The sequence below is a fragment of the Mixophyes fleayi genome, chromosome 1 (genome assembly GCF_038048845.1).
Source record: "Mixophyes fleayi isolate aMixFle1 chromosome 1, aMixFle1.hap1, whole genome shotgun sequence".
Taxonomy (NCBI): Eukaryota; Metazoa; Chordata; class Amphibia; order Anura; family Limnodynastidae; genus Mixophyes; species Mixophyes fleayi.
The window spans coordinates 112,502,659-112,520,717 of NC_134402.1; the positions used below are offsets into that span (position 1 = coordinate 112,502,659).

The following is an 18,059-nucleotide window of genomic DNA, read 5'->3' on the forward strand; positions in this document are numbered from 1 at the left end:
CTGTTTTTTCTTGTAGCACACAAATGCTTGATAGGTTATTTGTGCATTGAAATTTAAAGTTGATATTTGTGTGCTACAGGAAAAACAGACAGTATTTAACTTATGTGCAAAATAGAAAACTAATTTGCACTTTATAACATGGTTTTGTCCAGGAGACTACTTACTCAACTTTTTTTTTTATTTACTTAACTTTCCTTAATGAATCAGGCCCCTGGTGTGTTTTTACAGGAGACTTGCACTGCAGCTAAACGCACTTGGTGATCATTCTCACACAATTAACATGGCTCAGGATATCTAGACTGTGTAAAACACTTAACACGCTATCAGTGATAATTCAATTGCCTGCTGATTGCAGCATAGTGAGAAGTGACAAACAGAAAACCTATAGGAACAGCAGCTCTAGCCTTCCGGCGTAGAGCAATTTATTCCTAGAATAAAATGCAAACATTTGTGAAAAAGGCAGTCGATGCTTTGACCAGCGTTACCTTACTTTCAAACATAATTTATTTAAAAGTGTAATACTTTCCTTTTCAACTTGTTGATGGTTCTTTGCTTGCTCTTTAAAAAAATAAAAAAATCCAAGAAAGAAAATCTCCAATACAAAGTCTCTAATATAGTCCTACATATAATGAAGGGTGCACATAGAGCTGAACAACATACAAACAATATGATCTCTCTTCTGCAACATGTAGCCATATTAGGAGAGGAAATGCTTTTAACACAGCAGATACAAAGTGACTGACAGCTTGGCAGCCATACCCTGTCTAGATTGGTTCATTAACACACAGGGCTGTAACAAAGATATTAAAGCAGCTCAAATTACTAGACTATCTGCTTTTTTTAAAATGTCAGGGTAACACTGAACCATGCATTTCAAGTTCATGGTTCATACCCAAGAAATTCAATGTTTGGGTGTGGTGTTTTTTTTTAATTACAATATAAATTACATATGTTTTGTACATGTTTGGCCAGAAAACCTTGTCAAATTTCAGTGAACAAGGGATGTTCTACTGTTTGCAGATTTAATCACAGCTCAAATCCTCTGCCTTGGTATACATTACAGGAAGCCTTTATTGGTTAGCAACCACTGTGCGACGGTACATGGTATTACACAGTGCTCCCAACAACTGGGTGATGTTATAGTATTTTACGCCCTGCTGACACTACAAAGACAAGAGGTAATGAAATCACCAGTCTCCTACAGTCTACACAACAATAAAACTGATGTCACCAGATGAAGTGTACAAGTCTAGTTGCTACAGTAGTCAGCTGTGCTTTATTTATGTAATATAGTGAGCACAGGCAGGAAAATACAGTGACACATGTATCTGATACATGAGAAAACATTGCGCAGTCTTAAACTTGACTCACAAGCAGAGTCAAGTACACACTGGGCACAGTAGGCTCCAGGCACAATGTCAGGAGAAAGAGGTAAAGGGGGGGGGGGGGGGGGGGTGATAGATCAGAGGTTACCAATATTTTGCTTAATTTTTTAGATACTTAGGGACATATTCAATTCTCGGCAGAAAAATCTCAGTCCCCGCACGATTACTGTTAATACGGTAATATCTAGCTGGATTTCAGCTGGCAGCTCCCTGAGCCGCGAGCTGAAATCCAGCTATTACTGTATTAACGGTAATAGTTTTTCCGCGGCGCAGAAAAAAAAGAATTGAATATGCCCCTTAGAACAAGATACTACATAGTAAGTATAAGAAAGAAAAACAAAGCATGGTAAATTATCTGTTCATGATCTGTTAATAGGTGAGTTTTTTGTCAATGTAGCATGTAATACAAATTAAAGATAGTAATCATTTCTATATAGACCTGTATTACTTTTCCACTGAAAAGTTTCGAATGCCTGAAGAAACCAAGTATCTAAGCTACGCACCTCGTGTCACCTTCATCCTAGAAATATCAGAATACAACTCTCGTTCTGCAACACATACCTGCTGTGTCTTACACTTAGTCCCTGGATATCCATTTGTAAGCAATGGTCACTGCAAATCTCAATTCTCAATGTGGATGTAGTATATTTGTCATGTATTTTGACTAATTCATGGTATTTTTTTAGTTTAATAAAAATGAGACTTCATTTCATAAAATAAACATTAGGCGTAAAATGTGAAGCTTTTTTCACGATGCTGTGCAGATACAGAAAGGTGGGCTTGTATTGTGTTCACTACATTCCTTCTTTACACCTCCCTAGAGGTTTAGTGCCTTTGCATGAAAAATAAAGTATTAAATTGTATACTTCTTTAGCACATTAAATTGTTCTTAAAACTGCCTGTTTCTATATATACTGTGAATAATCACTGTTGCAATCGTAAAGTATGTTTCCCCCTCTATATTCTAGGACTGGCCTCAATACCACACACACACCTCTGCTTATGGAGGAATGAGGTGTTCTAAGGAAACAATACGACAACGGAGTTTAAATGGAGACTCCCTAAGATATCCAACACAGTAGCGTTAGAGATTTGCAAAAAAGAGGATTTATGTACTTACATTAAATCCGTTTCTCTGATTCTGTCTGGGGGACACTGCTTACCATGGGTTGTGGAGGGGAGCACGGGAGTTGGCACCTAGCTAGTTAAGTTTAGCACTGCTGACAGACCCCTTCCCCTCTACAATCCCCCTGCCCCTTCCTGTTCAGTTAATTAAAAAGCCCAAGGAGAAAAGGCCAATCAAACAAGAGCACACAGAGGAAAAGCAGAAGGGAGGGATCGCAGTGTTCCCCAGACAGAATCAGAGAAACAGATTTAACGCAAGTACATAAATCCTTTTCTCTTTCATCCAGTCTGGGGGACACTGCTTACCATGGGGACGTTCTAAAGCAGCCCCCTAAGGGTGCGACCACTTTGAAAGCCCCGCTCGTAGAGCACTACGAGCGAAATTTGCATCCGCAGATGCAAATACATTAAACTGATAACATTTTGTAAAGGTGTGGACAGAGGACCAAGTGGCTGCCCTGCATAGCTGGTCTAAAAAAGCCCCATTTCTCGCTGCCCATGACGCCCCTACCGATCTGGTGGAATGGGCCGTAAGTCTCTCTGGCACAGGACGGTTAGCCTTTATGTAAGCTTGCTTGATGGTTGCCGTAATCCATCTTGCAATGGACTGTTTTGAGGCTGGCCAGCCTCTCTAGAATCCTAAAGAACAAACAGAGAATCTGTACGTCTAATCTGAGAAGTTCTTTTGACATAAATGCGAAGAGCCCTGACCACATCTAACTTTTCCATAGACTGTTGATCCGAATGGGAAGTAGATGAAAAGACCGAAACTACAATTTCCTGGTTCAGATGGAAAGCCGAAACTACTTTTGGAACGAAGGAAGGGAGGGTTCTTAATACCGCTCTGTCCTCGTGGAAAGTTAGATATGGTTCTCGGCAAGACAGAGCTCCTAATTCTGAAACCCTACGTGCAGATGCAATAGCTAAAAGAAAGACGACCTTCCAGGTAAGACACCTAAAATCTGCCGTAGGTAATGGCTCAAAAGGAGGCCCTTTAAGCATATCCAGTATCCGGTTAAGATCCCATGGTGCTGTAGGCGGAACGTAAGGAAGCCGAATATGTAAGACTCCCTGAAGAAAGGTCCTGACGTCTGGCAAGTCCGCTAATTTCAGGTGAAAGAAAACTGAAAGCGCTGAAACCTGAACTCTTAATGAACCTAAACGGAGGCCAGCTTCCAGCCCATCCTGAAGAAAAGCTAACAAGCGAGGGAGACGAAAGGAAGATGTGTGACAGGACTTATTTCCGCACCATCTAATATAGGCTCGTCAGATACGATGATGGATGCGAGCTGAAACCGGTTTTCGAGCTCGCAGCATAGTGTTCACTACACTGGGGGAAAAACCCCTAGCTCTCCAGAGGCTGGCTTCAACAGCCATGCCGTTAAACTGAGCTGAGGTAAATTCTGGTGACGAAAGGGACCTTGGAGAAGGTGGTCGCCTGGTACCGGAAGACGATATCCTTGTCCCAACGAAATGGATATTATGTCTGCGTACCACACTCGACGCGGCCATGAGGGAGCTATTAGAATTACCGGCCGACCGCCTTGCCTCAATTGTCTGAGTACTCAGGGAAGCATGGAAATCGGGGGAAACTGATAACCCAACCTGAATTCCCATGACATGGACATCACGTCCACCGCTATCGCTAAGGTGTCTCTTGCCCTTGCGCAAAACCGGTCAACTTTTTTGTTGTGTCTGAAGGCCATGAGATCTATATCCGGAAGACCCCACCTCTGAACTAGAGACTGAAATACTTCCGGGTGGAGGGACCACTCCCCAGGCATCCTCGCAATGCGACTGAGGTAATCAGCCTCCCAATTTTTTATTCCTGGAATGAACACCGCCGATGTTGCTGGAACGTACTGTTCTGCCCAAAGGAATATCTGAGCTGCCACTTGCATTGCAGCTGCACTCCTGGTTCCTCCCTGTCTGTTGACGTAAGCTACAGCAGTGGCATTGTCGGAATGAACTCTGACTGGGTAGCCCTGAAGAAGAGTCTGGGCCCCCCGGAGGGCTAAAAGAATTGCCTTCAACTCTAATGTGTTGATTGATAAGGCTGATTCCTGAACTGACCAGAGCCCCTGGAGCATGAGGTGCAGGACCACCGCTCCCCAACCTCTCAGGCTGGCGTCTGTTGTGGCTATGATCCATGACCATGGAGCAAAGGACTGCCCACCGCCATGTGATCCTGATTCAGCCACCACTGGAGCGATCCTCTCGCCCTCGGAGACAGCGAGATCCTCTGGAGATCCAAGCGTAGGTGGGATCCTGACCATTTTGTCAACAGATCCTACTGGAAGCATCGAGAATGAGTTCAACCGAAGGGGATGGTCTCGAAGGAGGCCACCATCTTTCCCAGCAGCCGCATGCACAAGTGAATTTAGGGGCTGGGAGAAGACAAGACCTGAGATGTTATACTCCGAATTGAACTGATCTTCTCGGCAGGCAGGAACACCTTTTGCCGACTGGTGTCCATGATGAGCCCTAGGAAAACCATGCGTTGACACGGAACCACCTGGGATTTCTTTAAGTTTATCAGCCACCCATGGCTCTCGAGAGCCGCCAAGGTGAGGGATAAGTGCTGACGTAAGCAAATCTCTGAGGATTTGATGAGCAGATCGTCCAAACAAGGCACGACCTGAACTCCCTTTAAGTGAAGACACGCTGCCATCACTGACATGATCTTCTTGAAGACCCTCAGTGCTGTGGAGAGGCCGAAGGGAAGAGCCCGAAACGGATAGTGGGAGGACCCCACTGTGAATCGTAGGAGAGACGGATGGTCGCTGCAAATGGGAACGTGGAGGTATGCGTCTTTTATATCTATGGAAGCCATAAACTGATCCTTCTCTAAGCCGTTTATTACCGACCTCAGGGATTCCATCTGAAATCTGTCCACCCGTAAGTGCACATTGAGGTTCTTTAGGTTTAAGATGGGTCGAAAGGACCCGTCCGGCTTCTTGACCAGAAACAGATTTGAATAAAACCCGTCCCTTCTGGTCGTCTGGGACCCTGCAGATGACTCTTTGCGAAAGAAGAGAGGCGACACAGGCATGTATTGCCTGTCTTTGTGTTGGATCTCGGGGTAGCGGGGTTATGAAGAAACAATGTGGTACCGGACCCAGCAGGTCTATCATGTACCCCCTTGATATAATGCCCTGAATCCAAGGGTCTTGGGATGACGCTGCCCATTGTTCCTGAAACAAAGAGACATCCCCCCACTGGCGCCACCTCCGGCAGAATACAGTGGTCGTCAGGACGCAGACTTCTCCTGGGTCTTGGAGGCCTGGCGCCTAGCTGCAAACGAGGATCTACCCCTGACAGAGGAGCCTCGAGCATTTGGTTGTCTACCTCTAAATGACTGTCCCCTAGGCAAGGAGATCCCCCTAAAGGGCTGACGAAAGCAGCTGACCCGAGGGGTCCAGCCCCTATTAGAGAATACCGGCAAGGAAGTGCTTTTGCCCCCTGTTGCCTGGGAGATCATAGCATCCTATTCCGGGCCGAACAAACCTGCTGCTGAAAAAGGAATGGTTTCAACACTTTGATTCCGAATCTCCTTCCAAGAATTTCAGCCATAACGTTCTTCTTGCTGAAATAGATGCAGCCTGAATAGAGGAGGACACAGACGCTGTGTTCTGGGCCGCCTCATAAAGGTACCCCGATGCCTCTTTCAAATGTAAAGCCAGGGGAAGTAAATCAGAGTCCTGTAAGGCCTCTGCCAGTTGGTCTGCCCATGCTTCCATGGCTCTAGCAACCCAAGCTGAAGCAAATGTGGGCCTAAAGGAAGAACCCGCTGCCACAAATATAGATTTCAGCTGGGATTCCACTCTGCGATCAGTGGCATCCTGCAGAGTTGCTGAACCTGGGACTGGTAGTAAAAGTGTGTCTGGCCAAACACAGGCTACTGGAATATCTACCTTAGGAATACTCTCCCAGCGAGCCACGTCTTCCTCCTGCAATGGATACAGGGAAGAGAATCTCCTGGGAACAGAGAACCTTCTATCAGGCTGTTTCCAGGCTCCCTCTGCAATATCTCTGAGTTCTAAAGAAGGGGGAAAACGGATAGCCTTCCTTTTGGCCTTCTTAAACAGACATCTGTCTCTAGGAATAGGATCCTCTGGTTCTGGGAGGTCCAACGCCTGTCTCACCGCTAAAACCAAATCATCAATAAATTGGCTTTTAGTGTTCTCTTCCTGTTCCAAAAGTTTGAACCTGGTCAGGGTCAGAATTTATTTCCCCCTCCTCCTCTGAAAACCCCTGAGTCTGAAAGGACCATAAGGGGATTAGCAGATCTGGGCCACTTCCTTTTAGCAGGCAGGATGTTTGGAGATTCAAGTTACTGGTTTAGTTTGTCCAAACCCTTTATAAATGCTGCGGACCATGCCGGTTCTGTGGGAACAGGGGCCTGGTCCGTAAGCAATGAGGAAGGTCCTGGTATAGACGTTCCAATAGAACCTGTGGTAGCAGGGAGGTCCAATGAACTAGCATTATTAGCCGCAGAGGCTGCCACACTAGATAGCAACTGAGTAGATTGTGATATCTTCTGTGCTAAAGAGGAAACAGACTGTGTCAGGGAGGCCACCCAGGCCAGTTCCTCAGTCAGTGGGGCTGGAATATGCTGGGTTTGCGCAGGGGGGACCTCTGCTTCGCAGACAGAGCGCCAACGGGTCCTTCTGCCCACATGGTAATTTTACATTACATCTTGAACATGTAAAATACTTTGCCATAGGGCCCTTTCCTTTATCTGTCATTTTTTTTTACAAAGGAAGGCACACCAAACACACAGCCTTAAATAGTTATATTTTAGCTGAGAGAGTCAGAGAGAACAGTGGAAAAAAAACAAGTAATCAACTAATCTGACATAAAAGTTGTACTTGTAATTTGTTAAACAAAATATTATATTGGCAAGTAGGAGAACTACAATATAACCCCTACTAGCCCACTTTGCAGTCAGCAAATACAGTAATATGTGTTTAAATAAATCAGATACTTAGCCCACAGGCCAAACAGGGATGAAGTCCAACAGCAGTGTCCTGGTGCCTGCTCCCTCTGATCTGTGTCCTTTCCCGGGCTTCTCTTTGGCACCAGAAGGCCGGGCTAGTCCAATTTTTCTTGGAGAGCAGGGGAGCTCTATATCTTAGCTCCCCCCCCCCTGATAATGCTGTCTTCTCTGTAGGTTTTTCTAGAGGCCACCATTAGAAAAAAAACAAAAAACGGGTGGTATACGGCAGAGTAGTGGATACCTCAATTGAGGTCTCCGCAGCGGATTTGCACCCCGATGCCCCCTCCTATGTATGAGGGGGAATCTTGGTATGGCCCCCTTCTGTTTTCTCTCCTCCGCGGATTCCAAGATGGCCGCTGGCATTTTGTTCACTCCGATAACCGGCACTCTATGCCCGCAGTGGCAGCGCCGGTTATCGGGGAGGCCCTAAGAGTGACAGTGGTTCGGAGGGGAGGCCCTAAGAGTGACAGCGGTTCGGAGAGACCGCCTGTCACTCTGTATTCAGGCACCCTATTTACTCTGCCAGTGAGCCTCTGGCTCTCATCTGACAGAGCAGTGTCTGCGCTGCTGTTCTGGGAGTGTGTTCTCTATAATAGAACACACTCCCAGGTCTGCCACCAAAAGAAGAACTTCCTATATCAAAAAAGGATAAGTTAAATAGGAATTAAATAAAATTAAATGAAAAAAACACTAGCAGTACTAAAAACACCTGCCCAACTCCATGGGCACCTAAAAAAACTGAACAGGAAGGGGCAGGGGGATTGCAGAGGGGAGGGGTCTGTCAGCAGTGCTAAACTTAACTAGCTAGGTGCCAACTCCTGTGCTCTCCTCCACAACCCATGGTAAGCAGTGTCCCCCAGACTGGATGAAAGAGAAAATACAATTATAAAATCAGTTTTCCAATCAAATCTGCAATGTGTAAATATTTAGCATTGGTAACCAACTAATAGAATCAGAACTTTTTATATGGAGCATTTGATAAACCTCCCTTTGTACAGCATTGTAGACTAACAGTATATGAAGGTTACTAAGTAGTAGAAATAATTTACTCTAACTTATGCAACAGCTGGAACTGAGGAAGCGCTCGGGTCAACTAGTCAGATGTTTTTCAAAACGTTTTATTGCATTATATTTGGTACCTTATGTTTGACAACAAAAAGGAAATGACATAGGTATCTGCAGAGATAAGAAGCTGGTCTGTTATTGGCAGAGGGGAAAACAGTATCTGCTGCTCCATTACTAAGCATGGAGCCTTCTCTGATAACTGAGCAAGAAATAAATCTCTTAGAAATAAAGGGTTTCAAGTATTACAAACCTGTGACACTGTGGAAAAAAATCCAGAGGTATCTAAACTGCAGAACATGAACAAGGCCAGCTGAGGTTTAAGTTGTCCCGATAGACCATCAGACTAATGGGAATCCACTGTCTGCCAAGCCAGCTCTGGGTTACATCCTGTCACTCTTTTTATGAAGAAAAACAAGGCAGATTTTCTGTAAAACCTGTTCAGTTGGTGCCACAACACAGTGCATGATTTCTTTTGGTTCTTGCAATACAGTTCTGACGTATTTGGCAAAAAAAAAAAAAAAGTTTAAAAGTTGTTGGGTGGGGCCTAGTTTCCTTTCCAAAGAATATTAAAGAGCATTACTCAAGTTTTTTTTTCCCAAATAGGTTATTCTAAAATTGATCAAAAATAATAATAAAAAAAAACCAATATTGTTTAAGCACAAACAACTTAAGTATCCAGAGAATTTTTGTTTACAGATAACATTTTGTCGTTGAAAGTCCTCTATTCTCAAGATACTTATTTTATTGTATGCCACTGAATATCACACGTCTCTAGGTCTTTGCAAACTGCATTTCACATGGAGGACTTCAGATGACCCAGAAAACTCAGAACATCTTGTGCTCAATAAAAAAAAAAGAAAAAAGAAAGAAAAATCCAGTGCTAAACAGCAACCTGACCCTGTGCAATGTCGGAGGCGTCTGCGGAGCTCGCACAGCAGGCCCCTCCAACATTATTGGAAGTGTGCTGTCCGAGATCGGTAATCTCTAAACAAGAAACCAAAAACACAAAATTGTAAGTAATATTTCTGCCACACACCTGCTCTGACCACTGTAACACCCTTTTATCTGTCTAAGAAATTAAATTGGTTTAAAAGCTGTATTTTATTCTGATTTTATTCCCTCAAATTCAAATTTTAGCAGCAAAAGATATTTTTAAGAACGTGATCTACCAATATCCTGTAATACATAATTATTTATATATTTTCCCCTCGGCAGGATATATAAAAAAAAGTAAAAGTAAAACAATCTTTAAAGGCAACATTTCTTTTACTCCTTTCATTCTCCACATAAGTTACAGAGCAATACAGCAGGTGCGTGACAAAAATATTAGATTGTTGATATGGTCCAATGTCTGTTCGATGTCCGCTGTTCACATTTCATTAGCCAGTTCTTCTGGTTCTGCAGAACTATCTCCGTTAATTGTGATACTCATGTCCTCTTCATATCCAGGCGGCATGAAAGCTAAAGCATAAGGGAAGAGCTTGTGGCAACTGGATCTGTACGATTCAGCAGCTTCTTTGCTGTCTCCTAAACTGCCATCACGCAAGGCTTCTAGCACCTCAGTGCATGTCTGCAATGTACAAGTATAACAACAGAGTCAATTTCCATGTATTATGGGGTAAGTGTGTACATAAATAGGAGCTGGTATCAACCTGTGCGACATTATAGGTAGGCAATCTGGTGCTCTCCAGCTGGTCTAGATCTACAAGCTGGCTGGAACTTGTAGTTCCACAGCAACTGGAGGATGACTGGTTTCTGAAATGTATAGTCACAGAAGTATGGTCACCAGTCTTTGACAAACATTGATCCTTACAAACTAAACATAAGCGTTTATTGGCTTTGCTGCCCACAGCATACAAATATACTGCAAGTATTTTGCTTCTGATTAAATTAACGAGTGTAAGTGATAGGAAATTTATACTGTAAGTTCCAATGGGGCAGGGACTGATGTAAAGGATAAAATATTCTCTGTACAGTGCTGCGTAATATGTAAGCGCTATATAAAGGATAAGTAGTAAAACTATCCTATAATTGCAAGTAGTAATGAAATAATCTTCGTTCAGACATAGTGAGGTGGAAACAAGACAGATCATTTACCTGGAGGCTTCGGTTAGTAAGGGATTCATCCAATGCTGTGGCCAGCTCTACCGCTCGCTTCTGACTAGACGGATCCAGATAGTACATCATTTTGGCAGCTGGAACATGAACTCTTATTAGTTAACACGACTTAGACTTAAGCATTTATTAAACATGTATACAAAGTGTAAACAAACAGAACTCTTGATCACCAAATATCTAAGCACTCTAATCCCCAACAGGAAAACAGGACTCAAGAGCCATACAGGGCATTGCCAAATGCCATATCACTTATATTACATAAAGTATGGCACTGTCACACAGTTCTCAATAAATACAAAATGTTCTTTTAGGTGCCATAAGGGGATTTTTATACGATAAATCCGTTTCTCTGATTCCATCTGGGGGACACTGCTACCATGGGTTGCGAGAGTGGAGGTGGAGTTGGCACTGAACAAGTAAAGTTTGATAATGTATCAAAGCTGACAAAACCCTCCCCTCTGCAACCTCCACAGGCCAAGTATAAAGCCCCAAGGAAGGGGAGACAACCAACCAGAGACCACAGAGCAGAAGGGAGGGAAAGCAGTGTCCCCCAGATAGAATCAGAGAAACAGATTTATCGTAAGTATAAAAATTCTCTTTTATCCTATCTGGCTACCATGGGAACGTTCTAAAGCAGCCCCATTAAGGGAGGGACCACTCTGACAGCCTGGCACATAGAGAACTACTGCCAAAAGCAGCGTCTGCTGACGCAAATACTTTGAATTGCTAAAAGCTTTAAAAGTATGGACCGAGGACCACGTGGCTGCTCTGCACAAGTGGTCAGCTGAGAGCCCATTTAGTGCAGCCCAGGATGCCCCCACTGAACGGGTAGAATAGGCTACAATACGATCTGGCACAGGTCTGTTAGCATTGCCATAAGCCTGCTTAATAGTGAAAGTAAGCCACCTAGCAATCGAGTGTTTAGAGGATGGCCAGACCAAATAACGAATCCATGCGGCGAATCTTTGAATGTGGTCAGGGCTCTAAGAATGTCGGGTGGACATCAGAGTCTCCATGGAACCTGTCTCTGAAGACTGTGGGCCACCCTTAAAAACTAGAACCATTATTTCTTGGTTCACATGAAAGCTGGACACCACCTTTGGTAGGAAAGCGGGAACTGTTCTGTGATCTGCCCTATCATCGTGAAAGATAAGATATGGTTCACGGCATGAAAGGAGCACCCAATTCTGAAACTCTACAAGTCAATGCAATGGCTAGTAGAAATACAACTTTCACAGTCAACCTTAATTCTGCAGTGCATAATGGTTCGAAAGGAGGACATTGAAGCATATTTAGCAACAGATTAAGATCCCAGGGGGCCGTTGGAGGGACACAGGGAGGATGGATATGTAGGACTCCTTGCAAGAAGGTCCTGACATCCGGAATGTCTGACAGGCGTAGGTGAAAAAATACTGAAAGGGCCGATATCTGTACTTTCAGAGAACCTTGATAAAGGCCCCCATCCAAGCCATCCTGGAGAAAAGCCAGGACCCGCGGAAGACGAAAGGTAGCTGTGTAGCATGGTCTGTTTTCACGATGCAGGAGTAAATACTTCCCAAATTTGTTTTTCTAGCCCGAAGGAGGGTGTTCACTACTTGTGGAGAGAACCCTCTGGACCTCCACAGGCTGGCCTCAACAGCCATCCCGTTACATTGAGCCGATGCAATTCTTGATGTGTGAATGGTCCTTGCCGAAGGTGGTCTTAGACCCGGTTCTGCCACTAGTCCCAGAATTTCTGCGTACCAAACTCGCCTTGGCCAAGCGGGAGCCACTAGTATGACTGTGCGTCCCCCTCTTGCTTCACTCGTCGAAGGACTCTGGGAATCAAAGGGATGAGAGGAATCAGGTATCCCATCCTCAAGTCCCATGGCATCGTCATTACGTTGATGGCCACCGCCAAGGGGTCTCTTGCTCGAGAGCAAAACCAAGGCACCTTCCTGTTGCGACGCAATTCCATTACGTCCAGTTCCAAAATCCCCCATTGTAGGACCAGAGACTGGAAGACCTCCGGATGGAGCGACCATGCCGGCTGAGAAAGTCTGCTTCCCAATTTTGGATTCCTGGGATAAAAATTGCTGATGATGTAACGGGGACGTGGTTCTCTGACCAGGTCAAGATCTGAGCAGCCACCCTCATTGCCCCCATGCTCCAGGTGCCCCACATGTCTGTTGACATAAGACATGGCTGTCGCATTGTCGGACTGCAGTCGGACTGTCCGTAAAGTATCGCCCGGGTGCTCTCCAAGTCCATTAGCATGGCTTTTAGCTCCCGAATGTTGATGGGGAGAGATGCATCCAGAATACCTGGAGCCGTAACTGAAGTACCACAGCTCCCCCATACTGTCATGCTGGCGTCTGTGGTTACCAAGATCCAGGACCATGGGGCAAAGAACCTCCCCACTGTCAGATTGTCCTAGACTGTCCACCATCTGAGGTAAGCCTTCGCCTCTGGTGACTATTGTATCAGCTGTCTCTTCAATTTCAAATGGGATCCTGACCACTTCCTCAAGAGGTCCTATTGGAAGCAGCGTGAGTCCAGCAGACCATAAGGAATGGTCTCAAAAGTCGATACCATCTTTCTAAATAGACGCATGCACAAGTGAACCGACGGTCTGCAGCAGGTCATAACCCGAGCCGTCAGGTTCCTCAGGGATTGAGATTTGTCCTCCGGAAGGAAAATCTTTTGTTTGTTGGTATCCATGATTAGTCCCATAAAGGTAATTTTCTGGCATGGAATCAATTGTGACTTCTCGATTTATGAGCCATCCGTGCTTCATCAGGTTCCTGATAGCGAGGACCAGGTGCTGATTCAGCAGGAGAGCTTGAGGAGGCTTTTATGAGTAGTTTTGTCCATATAGGGCACTCTTTGCACTCCTCTGGAATAAAGACAGGCTGCCATTACGGCCATTATTTTTGTAAACACTCTTGGTGCTGTCGAAAGGCCAAATGGGAGAGCTCTGAATTAGTAGTGAGAGTGTCTCACTGTAAATCTGAGACGGGCCTGATGAGCGTTCCAGATAGGTATGTGAATGTAAGCATCTTTGATGTCTATAGACACCATGAATTGATCTGGTTCCAGTCCATTGATGACTGACCTGAAGGATTCCATTTGAACCCTGACCACCCGTAGGTGCCGGTTTAACTGCTTTAGATTTAGCACAGGCCGGAACGAGCCGTGTGGCTTTGGGACCAAAAAGAGATTGGTGTTCCGGAACCTGGCGAATGACTCTGGCAGAAAGAACAGAGGCAACACATGTAAGCATCGCCTCTTTGTTTCGAGGTTCGTGGGGTAAGCTGGTTGCAAAGTACCGACGAGGTGTTGGACCTGATAGGTCTATCTCATGTATCCTCTCGTCATGATCCCCCGAATCCAACTGTCTTCTGAGGATGCGCACACTGATCTCAGCAGTGGAACAGTGGCAGACGTCCACCCACTACCGCAGCCCCGAAAAGGGTGAGGGAGACCGTCAAATGGACTGCTTTTCTGAACGTTTGAGAGATGGACGTTTCGTAGAGGAGGAAGACCTACCTCCATACGATTGTCCTCTAGAGGCCGATGTTCTCGGTCTATGAGTCTGGCCCCTGCCAGCGGAGCCCCCACCTTGGTGTCCTAGGTTTTGGAACATTTACAGGGAGGAAGCTGCTTTTGCCTTCTGTGGCCTGGCAAATTATGCTGTCTAATTCAGGTCTGAAGAATCACTCCCTTTTTGAGGGGGAGCGTTACAACGACTGATTCCGTCTCTGCATGCCAGGACCTGACCCATAAGTTTCTACTGGCCGCTACTGCAATTGCAGTCATAGATGAAGAAATGGAGGCTGCATTCTGGGCAGCCTCATATAAGTATCTGCAAGCCTCCTTGAGATGCAAGGCAAGGGGGAGCAATTCTGAATTTTGCAGACCTGCTGCTAATTGGTCAGCCCATGTTTCCATAGCCCTGGCAACCCATGTCGATGAAATCATAGGTCTGAATGACGTACCTGACACAGGGTAGAGACTTTAAAAATCCCTCTATTTTGTGGTCAGTATTATCCTGCAAGGTGGCTGCCCCTGGGATAGGTGTGTGGTGTGTCATGCTAAGCACGGAACCGGTGAATCAATCCTTGGAACCTGTTCCCAACGGTTGAGATCCTCCTCCTTGGGTAAGGGTCTTGGTGCATCCAAGAACCGGTTTAACCCATCAAGTCCTCCAACTAAGGAAGCCAACCAAGCCGGTTCTCCTGTAGGAGGGTCTTGTGAGGTGAGGACAGCGAGCCCCAGCCTGTGGATTCGGCGGTCCCTGTAGCCCTGCCTGTTACTAAGGGATCATTTGCTACTGAGGTAGAGGGGAGAACTACCGCAACTCACTGGAATCTTTTAGTTTAGATAGCAGCTTAATCAATGTCCCAACCCCCTGTGTCAGGGCAATTGCCCATACTGGCATCTCTGCTAGTGGCGGTGCGCTAACCTGAGCCTGCGCAGTCAGGGTACTAGTGCCCCCGGATCCTGTAGTCCCACTGGTAACTTATCTTTACACTTGGGAACAGGTATAATATTTTGCCAGATGTGCCTTTCCCTTATCAAACATTTTTTTTTAAGGGAACAGAATAACCGTAAAAGAATGAAATACAGGCAACCACTCACAAGCAAACAGAAAGATACTAACTAATCTATGACAGTCAAAAATTAGAATCTCTTGCAAAAGCTATGTGTTACGCAATTAGTATTCCATATTTTATTAAAAAATGCTGTTGCAACAACAACTTTATTTCAATATACCCCTACCTATAATATGGAGATATAAGAAAAGTGGTACTTAGCCTTCCAATCAGGCTAAGACTTATGGAGCAGGAGAGGTCTGTCTGCAATTCAGTGTCCCAGAGAATGTCTGCTGCTCTCTTCCCAGGCAGTGTTTTGGCACCCTTGGAACAGCTCACGTGCTTCAGACTGCAGGGGAAAGGGAGGAGGACTCTGTTCTTAGTACCCTCCAAATGCACCTTTTTCCTTCTCGAGTTTTCTGCTGTTAAAGAGAGCGATCTGCTGCATCTATATCATGTAGCATTTGCTATTAGCAGATATCTGGTGGCCGTTTTTCTTATTGCACAAGTTACCCCACCTCCCTCACCGAGGAAGGGACTTGGTATAATCCAATATGGCGGCCCCCGATGCTCCGATTTATCGTTTAGGGAGCGCTGGTATCCGGGTTTTGTAGCAGTCTATCAGCGGCTATAATCCGCTTGTCAGCACTGATTAATTTATTAAATAAAAAAAAACACTATCATTGTAAGTGAGAGCCACCCAGGCTCTCACTGTCTAAGTGTGCTCTGCCAGCTAACAGAGCACACTGCTGCAACAATTATGTTAAATTCAGGAGAAAAAACAGAATAATTTCTTCCTGCCATAAAAGTAAGCCCAACTCCCTTGGGCACTTAACTAACATGGGATGGGCTACATGGGGTTGGAGAGGGGAGGGGTTTGTCAGCTTTGATACATTAACAAAGTTAACCTGTTCAGTGCCAACTCCTCTCACAATCCATGGTAGCAGTGTCCACCAGATAGGATTAAATTAGAAATGCATTTAGCCTTGGCCATGCTAAATATGTCAGCTGGCGTGCTACAATTTGCTCGCTTAACAGTAAACTTCTGCTTGCTGAATAAAACAAATACACTCATTAAATAGTCATTGCTTGTAACATCAACAAATTATTAGTCACACTTAAGTCTAAGGCTGATATTTGTCCACACAAATGTTGAAAATACAGGACATTCTCAAATTGTAAACTTTACCTGATGACCTGTGTGGTATGGAGTCCATGTTCACTTTCAGGAACGTGTTATTAAAGCTTGCTGGACTTGTTTCACCAAAAAGTCTGTTCATTTCTGCCTTTAACACTGTTCTAACTGATTCATTTAGTTCTTTGCTCTCAGATACTGTCAGAAGAGAAGAAAATGTAAAATTAAACCAAAACATGTCAGTACAAAGTTCTTAAATGTAGCCATAATACCCTAGGGCCCTTTACTTCAAGCAATTCATACAGATTTACCAACTATGTGATATTGGCAAAAATAAACAGAACTTTGATCAGTGGCTGCATTCTACACAAAGCCAAAACGTATTAACCAACTAGTGATCGACCAAGTTTTGTTTTTTTCTTTTAAGAAGGAATACACAAAACCTGGCTTGTATGCAGCAGAATTGGAAATGAAAACCCACTACCAAGAATTCAAATACTGTGTTAAATGTCTAAGAGTTAGAAAAGGTAATAAACAGTCAATCTGCAATAACTAAAGCAGCTTATCTAAATAACATGTCAAAAACATTGTACATTAATCCAAGCCAAATAATTAGCAGGTTAAAACGATGCTGAAAAGTCAGCACTTTCATTGTACCAAATAATTACAGGTTAGCGAGAGTTACTAGTCTCCTTCATTATAAGTTTTATAGAGCGACTGTTTCTTCTATACTTCTAGGTGTTCAAAGCTTATTGCAAGTCTGCTTCTCTTTTAAGTTTTTATAGATTGAATATATATTTAACAAATATTTATTGGACTGTAAAATGTGTTATGAAAATATATAATTTGGCTGCCATATTACTTAAAAACACAAAAAAGAAGCTCCCTGTAATATCTCCTGAAGAGGATGAGTATTTCACAGTCATACATCAAAGTAGTAAATAAGACAATTGAGAATGTGCGCTGCTCACATTTATTGCAGTAGTAACACACTGTTCAGCTGAGCAGTGCTCCTTTACATCCCCTCACACATCAAAAGTAAAATCGTGCTTTATGGATAGACAAGTTCTATGACCACTAGATTGCTCTATTAGGAAACGCACCTACATTTTTAGAGATCAACTTCCTATTAACCAGCCAAGCAACAGTGTTGCGTGAATCTAACTCTTACCTGCACAAAAGAAACGGACCAAACACTGGTGAAGCCAAGGGTGATTGGGATCTATAGCAAACGCCCTCTTCACAGATTGCAACATCAAAAGGAATTTTTCTAAAACAGGAAACAAATTGATAAAAGAGGACAAGAAAATTATATAACTATTTTTCAGCAACTTTTTAAGAATTGTAAGATGCATTAGGTTTTTTTTTTATTACCTTTCCTAAAGTAAATTTCAAAGGCATACAGATGTGTTTCTATTTTGTTCTTAACCAAGTTCTTTAGCGGTGTTAAAAATTTAATTGCTTCTTCCAAAGGACTGTCAACCTGTATACAAAAGAACCCAAAAGAAATCCATAACTGTAAAGGGAAAGGCATACAATAGTAGATAAAGTACTGCAGCAATACAATATAGTCTAAAGCATGAACCCTCATAAGCTTTAACAGAAAGCAACTTCACATCTCTAACGACAAACAGAAGTATTCCATGTTACAGAATAGG

The 18,059-nt window shown here is 44.0% G+C and overlaps 1 protein-coding gene across 1 annotated transcript in view; it reads right to left on the reverse strand.

The window, feature by feature from the left end:
* Positions 1 to 8,611: 8,611 nt before the first annotated feature.
* NAA15 (N-alpha-acetyltransferase 15, NatA auxiliary subunit) overlaps positions 8,612 to 18,059 on the reverse strand; it is a 38,852-nt gene continuing 29,404 nt past the window's right edge. Inside the window, exons 16-20 of the mRNA XM_075199715.1 lie at positions 17,776 to 17,884; positions 17,573 to 17,671; positions 16,456 to 16,599; positions 10,672 to 10,769; positions 8,612 to 10,144 (exon numbers count right to left, since the gene is read on the reverse strand). Coding sequence (XP_075055816.1) covers positions 9,944 to 10,144; positions 10,672 to 10,769; positions 16,456 to 16,599; positions 17,573 to 17,671; positions 17,776 to 17,884 — 651 coding nt within the window. The 3' untranslated portion in view covers positions 8,612 to 9,943. The remainder of the gene's footprint in view (positions 10,145 to 10,671; positions 10,770 to 16,455; positions 16,600 to 17,572; positions 17,672 to 17,775; positions 17,885 to 18,059) is intronic.